Source organism: Opisthocomus hoazin, chromosome 17 (genome assembly GCF_030867145.1).
Source record: "Opisthocomus hoazin isolate bOpiHoa1 chromosome 17, bOpiHoa1.hap1, whole genome shotgun sequence".
Lineage (NCBI taxonomy): Eukaryota > Metazoa > Chordata > Aves > Opisthocomiformes > Opisthocomidae > Opisthocomus > Opisthocomus hoazin.
In genome coordinates this window covers 1,438,434-1,456,051 of record NC_134430.1, presented here as the reverse complement: position 1 = coordinate 1,456,051, position 17,618 = coordinate 1,438,434, and the positions used below count along the sequence as shown (strand labels likewise).

The 17,618-nt window shown below is 42.4% G+C and overlaps 1 protein-coding gene across 1 annotated transcript; it reads right to left on the bottom strand.

The window, feature by feature from the left end:
- Positions 1-884: 884 nt before the first annotated feature.
- Positions 885-17,163, bottom strand: CLSPN (claspin). The gene is made up of 25 exons (XM_075437901.1): positions 16,831-17,163; positions 16,391-16,520; positions 15,384-15,838; positions 14,514-14,678; positions 14,066-14,155; positions 13,754-13,826; positions 13,101-13,209; positions 11,874-12,427; positions 10,737-10,928; positions 9,696-9,874; positions 8,950-9,152; positions 8,572-8,636; positions 7,948-8,153; positions 7,304-7,464; positions 6,981-7,207; positions 6,629-6,743; positions 5,860-5,941; positions 5,442-5,536; positions 4,681-4,845; positions 4,465-4,586; positions 4,110-4,237; positions 3,485-3,596; positions 2,728-2,810; positions 2,401-2,562; positions 885-2,194 (listed from the first exon to the last, which is right to left on the bottom strand). The coding sequence occupies exons 1-25, from the start codon at positions 17,161-17,163 to the stop codon at positions 2,081-2,083; spliced, it is 4,320 nt and encodes a 1,439-aa protein (XP_075294016.1). The 3' UTR covers positions 885-2,080.
- Positions 17,164-17,618: the final 455 nt, after the last annotated feature.

Genomic DNA, 17,618 nt, shown 5'->3' with positions numbered 1-17,618 from the left:
ATTCTAAAGGGAAAGCGAAACAAATACCATCCTTGTGGGAAGCACAAGCTGATGAGAGGCCAGCAAGACCCCTGCCACAAAGCCAACCCTCTGAGGGTGCTCTTCAAGCTACCTCCTCATGCAAAAGTAGCAATTATAGCCCTATATAAATTTAATCCTTTGCAGTGCCATAGAGCAGGGGAAGCTGTAAGAATTTCCCCGAGTCAGGAGGACAGTTTAAGCTTTAATCAGTCTTCCTGCCCCTTTCGCTGGAAGCAGCGCATTCTCTTGCTGCTCTCTAGTGGCATGCATTATTAGCAAAATTAAGACAAGATGGGTATTTTGCAGCTTCAAATGTTTTTGGCCGATAAATCTGCACTGAATTAGTACAAATCAGCACAAACACCGCGATGGAGAATTAACTGGATATTCAGATACCTTCCTTCAGTTACGCTGTTCTTCAAGAAACATCTGATAAATGACCTTTCCTCCTTCATTCTCTTCCCTGAACCTCCCATCCCAAATCCAGATACACCAATTACTAGAATTGCTACAATGAACTGAAACCCGGATGTCTCAAGCCAACAATAAAGCAAGTTTTGTCTAGGAACTATCAAAACCAAAACTATTGAAGCAGCAAAAGGAAACACATTCTTAGGGCCAAGAATTTTATGCAAACCTAAGCGCAAGACTTGAGGACTGGTGAATTTACACTCCAATAAACACAGGAGGGGCTGTTTTTTTTGTATTCCAATATTATTGCAGCTGCTCATCGTGAAGGGCTTAGCAGTGGCTATGAGAAAAAAGCAGCAATGAAAAAAGAGACAGACAAACGTTTCTGGAACAAAACCCCACGTCCACACAACGGAGTGAAATCCTGTACATTAATTCCAAGTGCCTCCGAAATTAAAAACATGTTTTATTGTAAAATTGCACTCCAGTTAGTACCATAATTCTTTATAAACATAATATACAGTAAAATATTTTACATGTAGCACACCAGGCGTATGCTTATGATGCTACAACATTTACAACTCTGGATACTTCTCCGACAGAGTCGGCAACCTACGGATGTGACATCAAGCCCCAGGGAGATTTCAGTCTTACAGAGCAAGCCACTGTCTTGCCATTATCCGGCCTCTACTTTAACACATTCGACATGTAATCAGAAATGCTGTACATTGTGTCCCAAGTTTCTTTCACACTATTTAGAATAGTTGTGAATGAAGGTTCCTTACTATCTAATGTCCTCATTCCAGAGCAGGCCTTTCAGTACCAGCAGTTCAGAAATGGATGGTTTCTCCTGGATGGGTGCAGCTTGCATGAAAATAACGGAATGGGCGATTTAAGAGAGTCTTCAGTTGGGCAAACCAAACCAAACTCCCTCCTCCCAAGCAAGTAAAAAACCCGACACACCTCCTTTTCCTCTCCCACATCCGTTACTCACATTCACATGCACGTGTAAGAACATAAACAGTAATAAAAACTTGGAAAAAAAATCCTTATGATACTGTCTCATAAGAGACTGGGACCTTTTTTAAAGGCATACATTTCAAATATAAATTAGAGCTTCTTAAAATGTCAAGCTAATGAATGGTTAACATTAGAGAAAATACGACATCGGAGGAAGCCATAGCTACCTTCACACTGCAAGTGCAAACAACGTCCCTCCTGCCGTAGTTAACACTGCTTTCTGCTGGCCCAAAGCACAGAAACACCTCCTTCGCCTGCGCTTGAAGCTAACAGCAGCATTCCTGCCTCCTACCTGTCACACGGACGGTGTTTGCAGACGGAACAGATACCCCTGAAACACGCGAGACGACAGCAGTGTGAGTTTCCTTAATGCTTGGGAAAGACCAAGTTACCATTTCATTCCAAGCCAAGCACGGATTTTGTGCTCTCGTTTGCCACGGAGCACTGAGTAAAAACACGGGAATAAACGAGACCATCGCTTGGAAATTGCTGGAACTTGTGAAGCAAGCGGCAGCAGCGTGAGCGCACAGCAACGTGTTTACCTTCCCGAGAACGGCTGGTAGATTTGCAAAACAAACTGCAGCTGGCAAAGGGACGAGTTACAACCTCTGGCCCTGCACAGAAATATTCAGCTCTCCAAGTACTGGAATATGCTTCGGCTCTGACTCGTTTCCTCTGCGCTGTCTACCCTGGGCCGTTTGGCCAGAGACGTTATTACTGCGGTCGGACCTCGTTTCTTCACCTACAGGGAGTAAGATACATTAGAACAGTTAAAATCTCCAAAAAGTTTAAATTCTGAACTATGAGAGAATTATTTGGTGTGAGAGCACATACTGAGAAATCAGAGAATATTTCGAACAGCAATGCTCTCAAGCCCTCGGCAGTCCTTAGCGTCTGTACGTGCAAACAATCCACACAACCGGCAGCACATCCCACACAAATGTTTACCTGCAGTTTTGATTTCTCCTTTGCCTCTTCACTCTTGTCTGGGGAAAGTGTGTGAAAGACAAAATTCCTTGAATTTCGAGGTGCATTTGGATTAAGATCTGACATCGCTGCTAGTTTCTGAAGGACAGCTTTAGGTCTGTTCAAGAGAGACCCATTTTTTATCTGAAGAACAAAGAAAGGCTGTGTTAAACCACTCACAGGAACAAGACAGCTCTTTCAGTAGGTTACTCTTACTAGAAAAGACTACTCCCTGCTAAAACGCCAGCTGATGTGGCTGTGTTCTGCATATGCAGTTGGGAAACACCATTTTCCGGAGCCATTACCAACCTGGACGTCACTGGTGGGTCTGAAGGTCTCAAACGGGTTCCTGGGTAACAGTGTTGTGTCCTGTGCCACTACTGCTGGGCTTGCTAGCAGAGACAAAGAGGAAAATGCCAGTTTCTGAACTTCACTTGAAAGAATATAATTTTGTATCAAACTGAAGAACTCAAAATTGACAACAGTAAATACTGTAGGAAAAAAAAAGCCTGCATCAAATTATACTATGAGCCATACAAGTAATAGATGACCCTGGCAATTAGTTCTACCAGTTAGAAGGGAAAATGGGGTTTTGAAACAGCTTCGCACACTTCAGAGTCATGTTTTTGCCACAACCAAGGAAAACTTTTTACTGTGCTACACACTTTTCCCTCAAGTCACAGATATCTGGAGAAACTGCTAGGCTGAGTGTCTCTTAAGGCGCAGAGCGGAAGACTGTAAAGGCAAGCAAAGGAAGAATAAAATACTGAACAAAGATGTAGAGGAATTTATTGTCACTCTACATCATTTTTTTTTCAAGAACTAACATGCTATTTTATTAAGTGAATAGACACAATTATCATCAACCTTGCAGCTGGAGATCTTCAATGCTTTTATGCCTTTAGCTTTTCAAGCTCTGGAAGACACGCGCTGCGACTGGTGTAAGGAAACTAGACACTGGAGTTTCCCCATCCGTAGCGTGCTTCACTGGAGACCACGAGCGACGACTGGAAGTTAAACTTTCTTTCTCCTACTTGATTGTCACTTCAATAAAAAGTAAGCTTACCTTTCTTCTGTAGGGACTTCGCAGTTACTTTTTTTGCTAGTTTCATGAATTGGCTGTCTTCACCAATCTCTTCCTCCTCCTCCTCCCCCTCCTGCTCTTTATTTTTTTCCTTCTGTAGCAGAGAGAAGGCACTTTGTAAAATGGAAAGAAAGTTCATAATAACAAAGTATTTCACTCAGTATTTTAAGTAGACCAAGTCCTTTCATTATGTAAATTCATAGTCTTTTTTATTTACTTTCAACTGTAAAAAATCATTGCAATTTCTTAGATACTTCATCATCCTCGTTCTATTAATGAACAGCAAACCTGTAGTATCACATTCAGCTGACAAATCTGACCTAATACTGAAACTTATAAAGCTTGAAGCTCTGCTCCCAGCATGAAAGACTTATTCCAGCTTTGAAGCTGACTTGTTTCAGAGCATAGCTGGTTTGCCTCTCCCTCCTGAATTAGCTTCTCTCTCTGTACGATAGTTGTAGAAGAGCAGAATTCATGATGAAAAAAAAAAGATACAGTTATGAACGGTATTTCTTTCAGAGTTTAACTTAAGGAACTAACAATTTCACATCTAGCACTGGTACAGAGAAACACAGAGCGAGATGCCATTCTGGCAGCTAGCTATTACCTGCTCCCGAAGCCACTGCTCTCGTTCAAACCGCTCCTTCCTCCATTTCACTTCTGTCTCATCAAACTGTTCATTTTCATCATCATTGTCTGAATCTTTCTGAAACAAGTCAATCTGTGAAGCATAATCTAGACAAAGAACAGAAAATAATTAGCTGTCAATTTTAAAAGAGGCATAAAAATATGTAACTAGTAACAAACCAAACAATACCCCGCAACAAAGAACCCCCCAAACCCAATTTATTTCTGAAAGACTTTATTTACTTCTGAAGGACTACAGAGTGCTGTTTCACACACACACTCTCTCTTTAATGTATCTTTCCCCCGCATCTATTGATTCTGGATCAGAAAGGCACCTATGTTTTTCCATCTGAACCTCCTCGTCCTGCCAGGCCCATCACTATGCAGGTCACCATCAATGAGGTATCTCTCCTGGTACAAGCGCAGCTGACGCTTGTCGTCATCAAGCATTGCCTTCCTGTCAACAGAGGAGAAAGGGAGGAGGTCAGTCCAGATTACATCCAAGAGCCACGACCTCATACACAAAAATAGATAGTAATACTGTCACTGACATGTGTAGTTTCTGTATTTGATTTTCTAATTCCACTTCATTAGGGAGTTCCTCATCAATAATCTCTTCTTCATATTCATTCAGGTCTTCACCATCATACTCATCCTCGCTTCCCACATCACTCCCCGACAGCTCTGCCTCATCTTCCATGAAATCCTGCAGTCTTCTATAAAAGAATGTTGAAAGAGTTCAGTTTGGTAGACCAATAATCATCACAGAAATCTGCTGAAAGCAAGATTTACCTTTTGACATAAAAATAACACATATCCTAAATGAGAAATTATGATTCATCTTTAATTTTTCAGAAGACTAAGACTTGAGTTCTTGCACATTTATACACAGAGTCTGCCAACCTCAAATCATTGTCGTCCACCAGATTCCTTGCCAGTTGCCTACCAAACGCGGTGGCGATGATAACCGCCAACTAGATGTTTTACTTACTAGAACAAATAAAGATCTTAAGACATGAGGAATGACAGCAACACTCCTGCACTTTTTTGGTCAGAAAAATGTTGTGTTGCTTTCATTGTGGCCTTTTGATTTCCATCTATAACAAAAATTGTAATGGAAATCCACTATAACCCACCAGCAACATAATTAAACTCAGGCAACATGACAGCACCAAAGCAAAAAACAGCCAGAGCCAACACCACGTAAACATTAGCTACCAAAGCTGGGGAGGGAATAATTATAGACTAAATTTCTAGCGATATTAATGTTCTATTGCATCTGGCAATTAAGATACAAAAAAGATAAACTCACAGTTTTTTCTTCAAGCCCTGTCTATGTCTCAGCAGTTCTTCTTCTTCATCACTCGTTTCTGCTTCTTTAGCATCACTATCTCCACTTTTTTCATCCTGTCAAAGAGAAGCGTTTCAGAAATTGAGGAATTTCTGACAGATTGCTTTGTAATGACAGTTTAGTCAATTCTTCAACCAATAAACACAGACCAAGACACCACAGATTTTTCAGAGGATTTGCTATGCTAAGATGCTTTATCTAGTATATCATCATATTAAGGAAACATTTTAAATGATCCAAACGCTGCTCTTTAAAACATTTCAGTAGCTTGTTCTGGAAGTCACGACACTTTGCATTGATGGCTATATTCAAAAACTAAGTAGATAAATGGAGTTCTCTTAGAATGCTGTAGCAGTTGCTTTGCTCCATCAGTTCATACCTCTTCACTATCAAAGGCATTGTCATCTGTTAAAAGCTGAAAACCACCAAGTTCCTTCTGCGCCTCCTCATCTTCCTCTTCCCTAGGAGAACGCAAATCAAAGAAACACACGTTTTCATTTCACCTCCAATGACGGCTTCACAATAGCTCAAGGCAAGATTTCAGCCATCACAATAGCTGGTCTCAGGGAACTGAGCTACAGTATCTCAACAGCATTTAGCTTTAAATGCCCCAAACCGCCATTAACAGTGATGTTTTAAGACCTCAGGTCTTCACTTGCAGAAACTGTGGGGCAAGTATTAAATCCGGAGTTTGTTTCCCTCTAAAATTCCTCTTGGATCCCCTTAACACTCCCATTTGTTAAGCCTCCTCATCCTTTTGTTAGGCAGCCACACACCTTTCTAGTTTAATCAATGGAAAAAATGCAAGTATCCAACTTCATTTGGTTATGGTTCCTGTAGTTTGGCAACAGCCCAGAACAGAACCCCAAAGTCCTATATTCTAACAATCTTTTCTCATTTTGATCAAAGTTCTTCAACACTTCTTTCACGACCAGTGAAAGACAAAGCAGAATTTCCCTTCACAGCAGCTGTGGGAAACAGTACACGCTGCTGATATAGAAGGTGCTTGCTGAGCACTCTGCAGCGTTCCTCTCCTTCACCTCCAAAACAGACCACATTTTTGCTGACAGCAATAAGAAAACATATTAAAAGTGAAACAAGACAACTACCACTACAAACTTCTAAATTTTAGGATGATCAATGCTAACCTGTCTGTGGGAAAGGAGCCTGAACAAAGTGCTAGAGCTTCTGCCATGGGGTCTTCTATGTCACTGTCTTTTTCTGCCTTGGAAGATACCGAAGATGCCCATGTTGGAGAACCTGCTACAAAAAGAAATAAGATGGCAACTTATTAGACAGATACATTTCTACTCTTAACATGTCAGAGGGTGTCCTAGAAATGACAGTTAGTGTGCTCCCACAAAGGCAACACATTGTTCGAGCTCTCAGAAGTCTCAGAAGTTCCACATTCTGCTTTAGCGCCCAGAACTAAAGAGGACCTTGGCGTACAGCTTATAAATCAAGTAGCCAGCAAAGCTGGAAACAGAATTCAGGACATACTCTGAGACACAAATTTTCCTGAACAAAGATTGAGCAGTTCTTCTATGTTCTGCTTCTTGTTGCTGTTGGTATTTGGCACGTGTTCAGCTTGACCACTGAACTGTCCAGAACACAAGTCCAGTAACTCATCCATATTGGCATCCATTGCGTTCTCATCCATACTGGCCAGAGTCAGCTGATGCTTTGAGGACTGGTATTTATTCCTATGTTGTCCAACATTCAAGAACCTGAAAGAAAGTCTGTAGTTAGAAAGATCTTGCTGGTCTGCATGCCTTATTTCTGTTAAAAGGCACAAAACCTCATCCTTTACACCGATTACTTACCCATCTGCATCAAGCAGCTGGCTCTGAGTGTCATCTTCCAGACAAAATTGAAACCGTGACTCCCCAGCCCCTGGAAATAAAGTCTTAGGCTCTGGAGAGGCATTATACAGGTCCTGGGAATCCTCTATGGGAAGAGAGGGCTCAGATGTCTTTCCTGAGCTCTAGACAAACAAATGTAAAAGTATACAAGTTATTTGTTTTGCAACTCTAAAAGTCAAAAGCCACAATGGAATAAAACATTTAAGCTGTTTTAAAGGACTAACACCATGCAAGTGTCAAGTATGTCCACACTGCTCTGATAAATCACAGGAGTTCACTGGCATCAGATGCTGCGGAACCCGTGTAAGTAAACTTAAAAAAATATTTACGATGTACATATTTTAGATATCAAAAGCAGATTATAGCATCTTTTCTTTGATGTTTCAGAATCTAAGTTTTTATAATTCATTTTTATCCATTCGAACGTGGAGACATTTTAAATTCCAAAGACAGATCGCTTTTCTGAAATCTTACCCTCATAAAAGCATTTGGCTAGATGCCTTCTTCTGGTGGTATTTTTTTGATAGATACAACACTCAAGATAAAATACATTTATTCCCTATCCACCATATTAATACAGGATGGGAACAGAACGAAAACCTTACCTTGGAAGCAGAGCTGATAAAGCTCGTTTTGAAAAAACCTGGGGAAGGTGACCTGAAACCTCCTGCTGCAGATGAACAGTTCCCTCCACGCGACATCTGTTTGTTACAGGGCTGATACGAGGGAATCATGGAGCCGATCAACTCAAAGCTGCTGTTATGGCTATTTTCTTTTGCTAGTGTTGGTAGAGAAAATGAATCGTCATCCTCTGGGGGAAAAAAAATTAAATAAAGTGATTAAATATAGTGCTTGACTTTTTTGTTTTTTGTGATCCAGTAAAACCTCAAGATACTATTTTGCAACACTGACACTTGCTAAAAATTCAGTATTTTGTGCTCATGTTGGATTTCTTTCTCCATAGAGCATGCATATTGCACTTTTTTACTGAATTTCAACCTTACTGATTCCTGACCATTTCTGATTTTTTTCCAGTATAATTTTCAACTTTTTTCCCTCTATTTTTTTCAAGCCCTGACACTTTTTTCCACCAGTCTAAACTTCTATAATCACACTGTATAACCATACAGGTGATGAAATAACAAAAATGTTGCATACCAATCCCAAATAGAAGCTTCTACACGTGCCATGTGAAAAAAATGCTATCTATGATAAAAGTTCCAGTTTACCTAACTTGGTAGGTCCTTTGTCTGCAGCTTCTTCCATTTCAAGTTTCTCATCAGGAAGAGAATATCTGCAATTCATCAAATAAAATGTATTTGCCAACATATACCAGATGAATTGCTATTGACTGTCAAACCTAACTGCAAAAACCAAGGTAACACACAAAAATATACCTAGTACATTTTGATTAAGAAACTGATTATTCCGCTAAACAGCAACTATAGTCATTAAGCTTTTCAAAGAAAATGTGTATGAATGCACACATAACTACTGGAACAAGACAGAAAAAATACTTATAGAAAGTACTTTAAATCAAAACATCTACATGTATTGATCAAATTTAAAATTGCTCAGTCACCATTTTTAAAGCTTGGTTTATTTACCCCATTTTTGAGGAGCTGTCCTTAAAAAGCATCAATGTAGACTCTGTTGAAGGTGGTTTGGCAACAGAATCACAGTGCACAGATTTCTCCAGCTTTTCTCCATCAATTGATTCTTTGTCGGTTTCTTTATCACCATCTTCAACATCTTTCTCTTCTGTATCTTCATTATCTTCCTCTGCTTCACCCAGCAGAAATTCCACATTCTAAAAAAATCCCCAAACATAGCAGGGATATGCTGATTACTGCTTTGCTCTGCCAACTTGCTTGCATGCTTTTCAAGAAAACATTTTAACATACGAGGATGAAGCCGAGTGACCTTCACAGTTCTTACCTGCACCTATCCCACCCCAAGACAACTGACACAGGGGTCCTTGAAACAGCCAAGCTGTTCTGAGCCTTTTTACAAGGAAAGGCCATGGCAAACCCTACCCCAGGTCAGGCAGGTGGCCTCAGTTTGTCCCCTGCTAGCAATGAACCAAGGATATACAAAAAGAGAAAGCAGCCCCAGAATCTTGTATATACTCACATTTCGTTTTAATATTGTTTAGACAAATAAAGAAACCGCTAATAAATTCGGTTTTAGAAAATCCAAACCCTGAACATGCTAATTGTAGCAATTTTTTAACTTCTAGGAAGATTTCTTGGCAATTTCCCTAATATCAATTGTGCACAAAAGTCTAATTTCTTTGGGGAGAGGCCACAGAATTGAGAAGCGACTAGGTTATGTAGAAAAGTTGCATATAGACCTCAGGATTGCCTTCTTCCTCTTCCTCAGACTCATCAGTCATCTCTTCCTCCTCCTCCTCTTCCTCCAGCATGTCCTCATTATCCAGTTTGAACAACGCTTGCCGCTTTTGGCGTTCCTCAGTCCTGCGGAGTTTCATGGCCTCCTGGAGTTTAGCCTTCAGCGCTTGCAGCTTTTCACCTGGACAGAAATGAATAAATGAATACATCAGATGAACCATGGTGAATCCTTAACTTCACTGCCTTCAAGAATCCAACCTGATGTAACTACACACATAAAAAGGGCGTTAAAAAACCACTTGTTTCTCAATGTTTTTATGAATTGATCTGCCAGCTCTAAGAGTTAGAGCAGATAGTTTCAATGAGCTCCATTTAGAGAGACCACAAAATCTAACAAATTATCAAGATTCCTCATTATCCATAAATGCCACCGGCGCAGCACTCTGCATGAGAATGGAGCCTGTCTCTCCACTGCGCCTTTTGGGAACAAGAGCATCCAACTGCCACAGGCAGATCTGCTATAGCACATAAAATAATTAAGAGCAGCCAAATCTATCACGTGCCCACAGAGCCAGCCAAATAATCTATTTCTTTTAATGGATACTATGGGAGAGTCACATTCCACACATCTTTTCGTTTGACACACACAATTCTATTAGAAACTGCAGTATAGAAATATGAAAGCATGAGAGATCTAATCAATGTTCGTAAGAAGTCTGAGAGTTACATTCAGAGTGCTGATGGAAAGCAACAGTGCGGATATTCGCTCACGTAAAATTTTGGTACAGATGGGGAGAAATCCAGAGAACCAGCTGCAAAGTTCTGACTGAGGCTGTTCTGCGTTGGCCGGTGCTATTTAAGAGGCCTATCAAGATTCTTTTTTAAAACAGGGCTATCCATTAGAGGGAACACACATACAATTTTACAGATGAAGATCCCTTCATCTGTATATCATAGGGCAGCACTGGGAAAGGGGAATGAGAGAGAGGAAAAGACAAAGTGTTTTCCAATTCAGTCATCGTCACTTCTCCTCCCCAACTGACCTGGCTTTGTGTGGACGGTTTCATCCAGGCTCTCTGCAGCTAGCACTGCCGGTACCACGTCTGCTTTCAGCTCCTCCTTCCCTTCAGATGTAGTCTCCTTACGAATAATGCTCATGTTTATGGTCCGTTCAACTTTGGATTTTGACGTTTTAAGAGTGTGCTTCAAGAAACGTGCTTTCAAGGCTTCTAATTCTTTAAATAGATATTAAATAAATTTCAAAATGCAAATTAAATTAATTTGATAGCATTTAAAAGCATTGAGTGTTACAGTTGTATCAAGAGTAGGCCTTGAGAATTTTTTTTCAAAAGGAAGTTAGTACAGAATATTTTTGCTGTAACTTGTATTTAATTGATATTTGTTAATATTACATTACCCTACCACTGACTGTGATTTATCCACAAGACCTCAATTCCCTTCCAGTCCAGCCTTCCAGCCACCAGGCAATTCTAATTTCTGTTAACACATGTATCTAAACCCAGACTGCTGGCTGACAAAAACACTGTTTCTTGGCAGAGGTCAGCCTCCTGCATGCATGGAAGTAGGATCCAATCCAGACATCCTCCTAGTATCCTCTAATACTTAACAGATTTAGCGGAATTATAAAAATGCCTGATTATTTTCAATCTTTCCTTGAAATAAGGTCAACTATTTAATATTGATGAATAGATGTTCAAATTCCAGTACCTACAAGACATTCAAAACACTCTTGCTACAAAAGTAAATTTTTGCTTGCTACCCCGCCTTGCCTTTTAACAAACTCAGTGGTAAACACTCTGGACCACAGGCCAGTTTTGTTTCCAGATCATTAGTGCATGCCTCATTTTGAATCAATTTGAAAAAAGCGTTCCCATGTGCTTTATGTACCAACGTCATTCACTACAACAAAATGAAAATAAATCATTCATCACTAAATAGTTGTCACTGAGCAGTCCTTCAAGCTTTCACGACTCAGAACCTCCCTCAAACATCAGGCGAAAGAAAACAGATACCAACATTAAGCAAAGAATCCACACGAAGCACAGGCAGGCACATTCTCTTGCATCACCTCAACACTTCTCAGCAATTTTCCAGTTAAAGTCAGATTAACCCTGCTTACTTGGACAGATCTGACAAGACTACAACAATAAAAGCGATACCTTTATTTGAATCAGCCTCGTCGAGGTTTATGAAGGATTCATTGCCAGAGCAGATTCTTGGCTGGATGGATAGGTCTATTCCCAGTTCACGAAGTTTATCCAGCTTGGACTTCCTCACTTTTTCAGGTTGTGCCACCAACCCAGGCCCCACTTGTTGATTGCTTTTTTCACATTCTAAGTCTGGTGGTGTTTCGTCTCTTTGCTCAGGGGCATCTCCTCCGACTGCTAGCAAAATTTCATTCTCTTTTTGTTCACTACAATCAGTGCTTCCGAAGCTAGAGTGCTGCTGTTCTGTATTATTATCACTTGTTACAGTCCTAACGGTATGAGAATCATCAGTGTCCTGCCTGGGCTTTCCAGCACAGTCATCTGCCAAGTTCCTCCCTACATCAGCAAGAGGTTTGTTCACAGTGGTACCAACATCTCCGCCAAGGCTTGTTTCTGGTTCATTAGCTGCTGATGGATCACCCTCGATTTGCCCATCTTTGCAATCCGTGCTCAAGTTCTTAGTGTCTGCAGATTCTTCATTTAGGGATAGCTGGTACTTAGTGGACCTAATGAAGGCAGAAAGAAACATATCACCCACGGCTTTTGTGGGAGGGGAGAAGAGGTTGAGAGCAAACTCAGAGGAAGAAATTATTTTCTAATTATTGTCATTAATGTGTAGGAAGAGGTGAAGGACAGAAGTCTGGAAAACTTCATTCTGAGGAGATAAGGAAGTGTAGAGTAGTATAAAGAGTCTGTACTAGCCAGTTACATTATCACAGTATAAAATTCCTGAGAGATTTTTGTGACAACAATAGCTTAAGTATTTTCCTACACATTACTCAGAAGAAGAAATAGCCCAAGTAAAACATCGTGGTCCGGTCTAAACCACATTCAAGTAACTTTGCACGAGCATGTTACTTCACCTGGAGTTGCTATCAGGCCCTGATTACCTCAACAGTACAACTGTGTCAAGAGTGCAGCATTGCCTTATGTTAATAGTGACATGCTCCTCATTTCCAGGTGTTCACAGAATTAAAGGAGCCTAAGAAAATTTCTTAATAAAAATTTCCAGTCAAAGCAACAACTAAAATTAAACCAGAAAGAAGCTGTGACTGTAAACAGAGCAGGCGTGTATGTCACACGATGCCTACAGCATACAAAAAACTGGTTATCCTGAAAAGCAAAGCTGGGATAACCTGAAAATTCATGAAAAAATCTGAGGAAGGTTGAAGTCCTTACTTCAGCAATGCCATGGCATTTCCTTGACATACTATTCGAGGTCTGCGCTTGAAGAAGTCATGAATGCTTTTGGTCTCAGGCACATGATACGGGAGAGACACAGATGATTCTACCAGAGAAAGGAGGTGAAAGAACATTTAAAATGTTACCCGAGGCATTTATTTGATATCTCTGAAATTCAAAGAAGCTTGACACAAGTGTTTTGCAGCAAAGACATCTGTCTAGGCACAAACCGCACAGTTTAAGCTGGAATACAGCAAACACTGCTGTCTGGGAGAGCTCTAACAGCAACAGTCTTGCAGAGTGAATTTGCAACATGTCCACGGACTCATTTGGAAATGAACTGAGACGTTAATACCAGAATGGCAGGACCAGTATCAATTTTACTACATGCCTATCAAACCCTCTGAACGTTCTACTAACTTTACACAAGTTTACAGGCTCAAGTGTTTGCACAATGATTTTTTTTTTTCCTTGGTTACAAAGGTATCTTTCAACAGGTCCTTGACTAAAAATGGTCATGCACCCTTCAATCCTAAATAACTCCTGCTAGGTGAGAGAAGGCTCTAGCCTTTTGGGTAAATTCTTTCAATTTCTCCACTGAATTTCTGGATAGTTTATACCCTTCTACATATAAAGAACTTCAGTTTTACCTCTAATAAGTCGTTGGGTCTCACTATGCAGTTGTTTAATGGCTTCTTTGCTTAACCTTGCTGCTTTCCGCTCCTTAAAGAAAGAAAAGAAAGGCTTCTGAAGTCAGAAAACTAAATGTGGAACTCTATATTTTCTACAAAGCTTATTTTTCCCTTTCAAAGAAAGGAGTCAGAATAAAGCAGCCAGTTAAAAAAAAAAAAACAACAAACTAAAAATAGCAAACTAACAAAAACACTGGACAGCGTGCATACAAAAAACATATGAGTCACTACAACAAACAACGGAGAGCTTTAAAAAGAAGAATACTTCACCTTCCTTTTTGGTTCTTTTAATACCGGTTCCTCGTTCTCATCGTCAAATACATGTTTGTAGCCTTCACCCTCAGAAAACCGTTCTTTGTTCTGCAGTGCATAGAAAGAGATTCATTAATTTGTCTAGACATGCAGGCACCACCAAGGGCAAACAAGTCAAAAGTAAAAAATAATGGTACAGAATCATCACCGGTCATCAAAGCCAGCAAGCATTCTCACAATCCAACCCAAACACCACATAATAGTTATGGTAGATTTCCAAAGCTTCTACTGGAGCATTATCTTCATAACTTCCCAGGACAACGTCCCTCCAACTCTAAGAACAAAAAGCAGAGGACCATTCTCTCCTCTCTCTTAGCAGCAGAAATGCACCACTGTCACAAAGAGTTTTAACACATGCTCTGGTACAATAATTCCCACTAATAACCAATTAGTTATCAAATGTTACCTTGTACTTTTTTATTTTGTTTTTCACTGCCGCTCGTATTGATTCTATCGACTCTTCATCCTCTGGGGGGCAATCATTTTCCTCTTCTAAGCCATTATCAAAAAGTTCTTTGTCATCAAGAAGACATCCACTGTCGTTGAAAGGATACCTCTCACCACCATCCACCTGCGTGCCATAAGGATAAAGAGTTTGTGTAATTCATTTCATTTCAGAAGGTCCCCTGCAGTTCTTTGACATTAAGCTTACTATCAAAAGGCCTTGATGAAAGAAGTTAGAAAAGGTACATGCCATCTTTAACCTAGCATCTTGTGAGTCATGTTCACTTCATAGCACCGCGAAGCTGATAAGGTAATTCATGGAGCAGCGTTCCCTACATCTAGAAGCAGGGAATTTCAGTAATTACTGAAGACCAAAATGGCTCAGAGAGAATAAATTAACACTTGAAATATGCATTGTGTAAACAGCAACAATATGTAACCTCCCAAGCAGCCATTTACTTAGACCAGCATTCCCATTTGAAAGTAGCCCAAAGCTTCCTCCAGAAACCAGCACAGCAACGTAGAGAAAAGCTGAAATACCCATCAAAGCCGTTTGCGCACGTAACAAACCCCCAACGAATCCAAAGACCTCAGAGAATTTCTGCCTGGCGTAACACGCACTCACAGTAAATCATCAAGCATCAGGGTTTGTACTTTCTTTGCCGAGGAAGCTGGCAGGCTTGTCTGGTGTTCAGCAGATCCCTGCGGATCCCACAGCTGCTGCAGGAATGTGGCACCAGCAATGCTGAAGCATCAAAACGTAATATCCAACTGCAGCAATAAATTTACCTTAGTTGAGGAAACATCTGGGATTTTCTGCCAAAATACATACCTTTGTTCTAGGCTTCTTTTCTTTTTTCAGCTGTTTAATGGACTCGATTCTTCTCTCCTTCTCCTTTCTTCTCCTTGATTTTTCTGCAGCTTTTTTTGATGTCTGCTCTTCAAAACCACGTTTATGTTTTCTGTACTTCTTCCCAGATTTTAGGGGTCTCCCCTCTTCCAACTCTTTCTCAGGCAAACCAGACTTCCTGCTTGTTTCAAGGTTTTCAGTCTGCAATTGTTCACCAGTGTCACTGTCATCACTGTCCAGCGGACCTCGGCGAATCCGGTGAGATTTCTTGTTCCTCTCAGCACTGATGTTCTCTTTTTCCTCTCCGCTTTCCTCATCTCTATCCGCAGTGTTGTTCTGCACAAAAGAGCCACCATCCTCTCCATCTTCGCTCTCACTCTCCTGAAGCACCTTCTTGCTTTTTGCTTTTTTACGTACAACAATCTCTTCCTCTGAATCTGACAAAATATATTAAAAGAAAAAAAAGTGATGCACGCTACGGAGAGGAAAATTCCACAAGTTAACTAACAATCCGTCAGTTAGACAGTTAGACATCTGTTAAATTTCACAGATGTCAGCATCTATAGCAAATCAGCTTGAACTCAAGTTTTCTCCCTGTAGTGCAGTCTATAATTGACCCAAATTGGTGTTATAGCTCTTTAACCTTTAAAAAAAAGGCAAAGCTGAAAATCCTTCACTGACAATTAGTGGCTTGCCTCGAAACAGTAATAAAGCCCACTGTAAGTAACTAACTCTGTAGCTCAAGCAAACCATATAAGGAAAGGGAACAACCAATGAAGACACATCCCATTTACTATTTTCCTTTCTGCACCTCAAAAAATGCTTTTCAGAGATTTACAGATGTCTTCCCACGTTCTGAGCAACAAATAAAGGCAGCTTGGATACACATAGGTCAAGTAACGACGACTTCCAGAAAGGTGATTATAAAATGAAAAATGCCCTGTTGAATGCAACACCCAGCAGGCACAGCTCATGGAACCACCACAGACCTCTGTCGTCAGGAGCCACGGTCCCCTTGCTGCGGTGACCCGGAGAGGCTGTCTCGCAGCTGCCCTGCCCGCTGTCAGAGTCGCTGTCGAGGGTTTTCGGCAAGTCTGAAGTCGCATCTTCTAACGGAAGCTACAAAGCGAAAGAAAGGTCTCCTCACTGCGACAAGCGCTGTTTATGGAGTAACGACTCGTGGTGTCTAACTCCACTCCAAAACCTCAGCTAACCCCTTAGACGCAATTATATTCACATCCGTTATCGTTGTACTTTAAGAATTAATTAGTATTCACGTGAAGGGAGATTAGGTCAACTTTTATTAGTATTCAAAGGCGAGCTTGCACACAGGATAAAACCAGAGTCCACACACTGGCCGATCTCCGCTGCTTATTATCCAGAATCACTGCAACGACACCTGCATTCTCCCACATTTCACCCAAATTACCCGAACAGGGACCAGCGGACACCTGCGGGGTCTCTCCCGCACGGCTCCTCCACGACAAGCGGCCCAGGCCCGGCGCGCAGGCCCCTCCCGCGCCCCCGGAACCCGCTCACAGCTGCCACCCCGCGGGCCCCGCAGCCCAGCACGGCCCGGCCCGGCGGCGCTCCCAGCCCTGCTGAGCCGGCCCTGGCAGCCGGGCAGGGACGGGGACCGACACCGTCCGGGGCGCCCCGCGCCGGACCCAGCCCCACCGCCGCTCCCAGCACGCACCGCGCCCGCCCCGGCCTTCCCGGCGCGCACCCAGCTCCCGGCCGGTGCCCGCGCCCCTCCCAGCATGCACCGCGCCCGCGGGGATAGGGCGGCCAGGCGGAAGGGCGAGCCGCCGGCGCTGCTGGGAGCTGTAGTCGGTGCCAGGCGAGCAGCCAGCCCGGCGGCGGCCGGGAGCCAGCGCGGTGGCGGGGCGGTGCCGCCCGGGCTCAGGGGCGGCCGAGGAGGCAGCGCTACCACGGCCACCCGGCTCGCCGCCCCTCCCGGCCCCCCGCCGCGCCCCAGGCAGGGGAGCCCCCAGGCCGCGGGCCGCCGCCAGCCGGTCGCGCGGCGCGGCAGGACTCACCTCAGCGGGGGCCGCCATGGCCTCGGCCCGACCCAGCTCCCGCGCGCGGCCGCCGAGGAAGCCGCTTCGAGTCTTCGCGCGCTGCCCCAGTCCCGCCTAACCCCAGGAGACAGCCAATGGTTGTCCGGGGTTGTCGCGGGAGCCCGGCCCTACGCTTCTTTATTGGGAGATTTTTTTC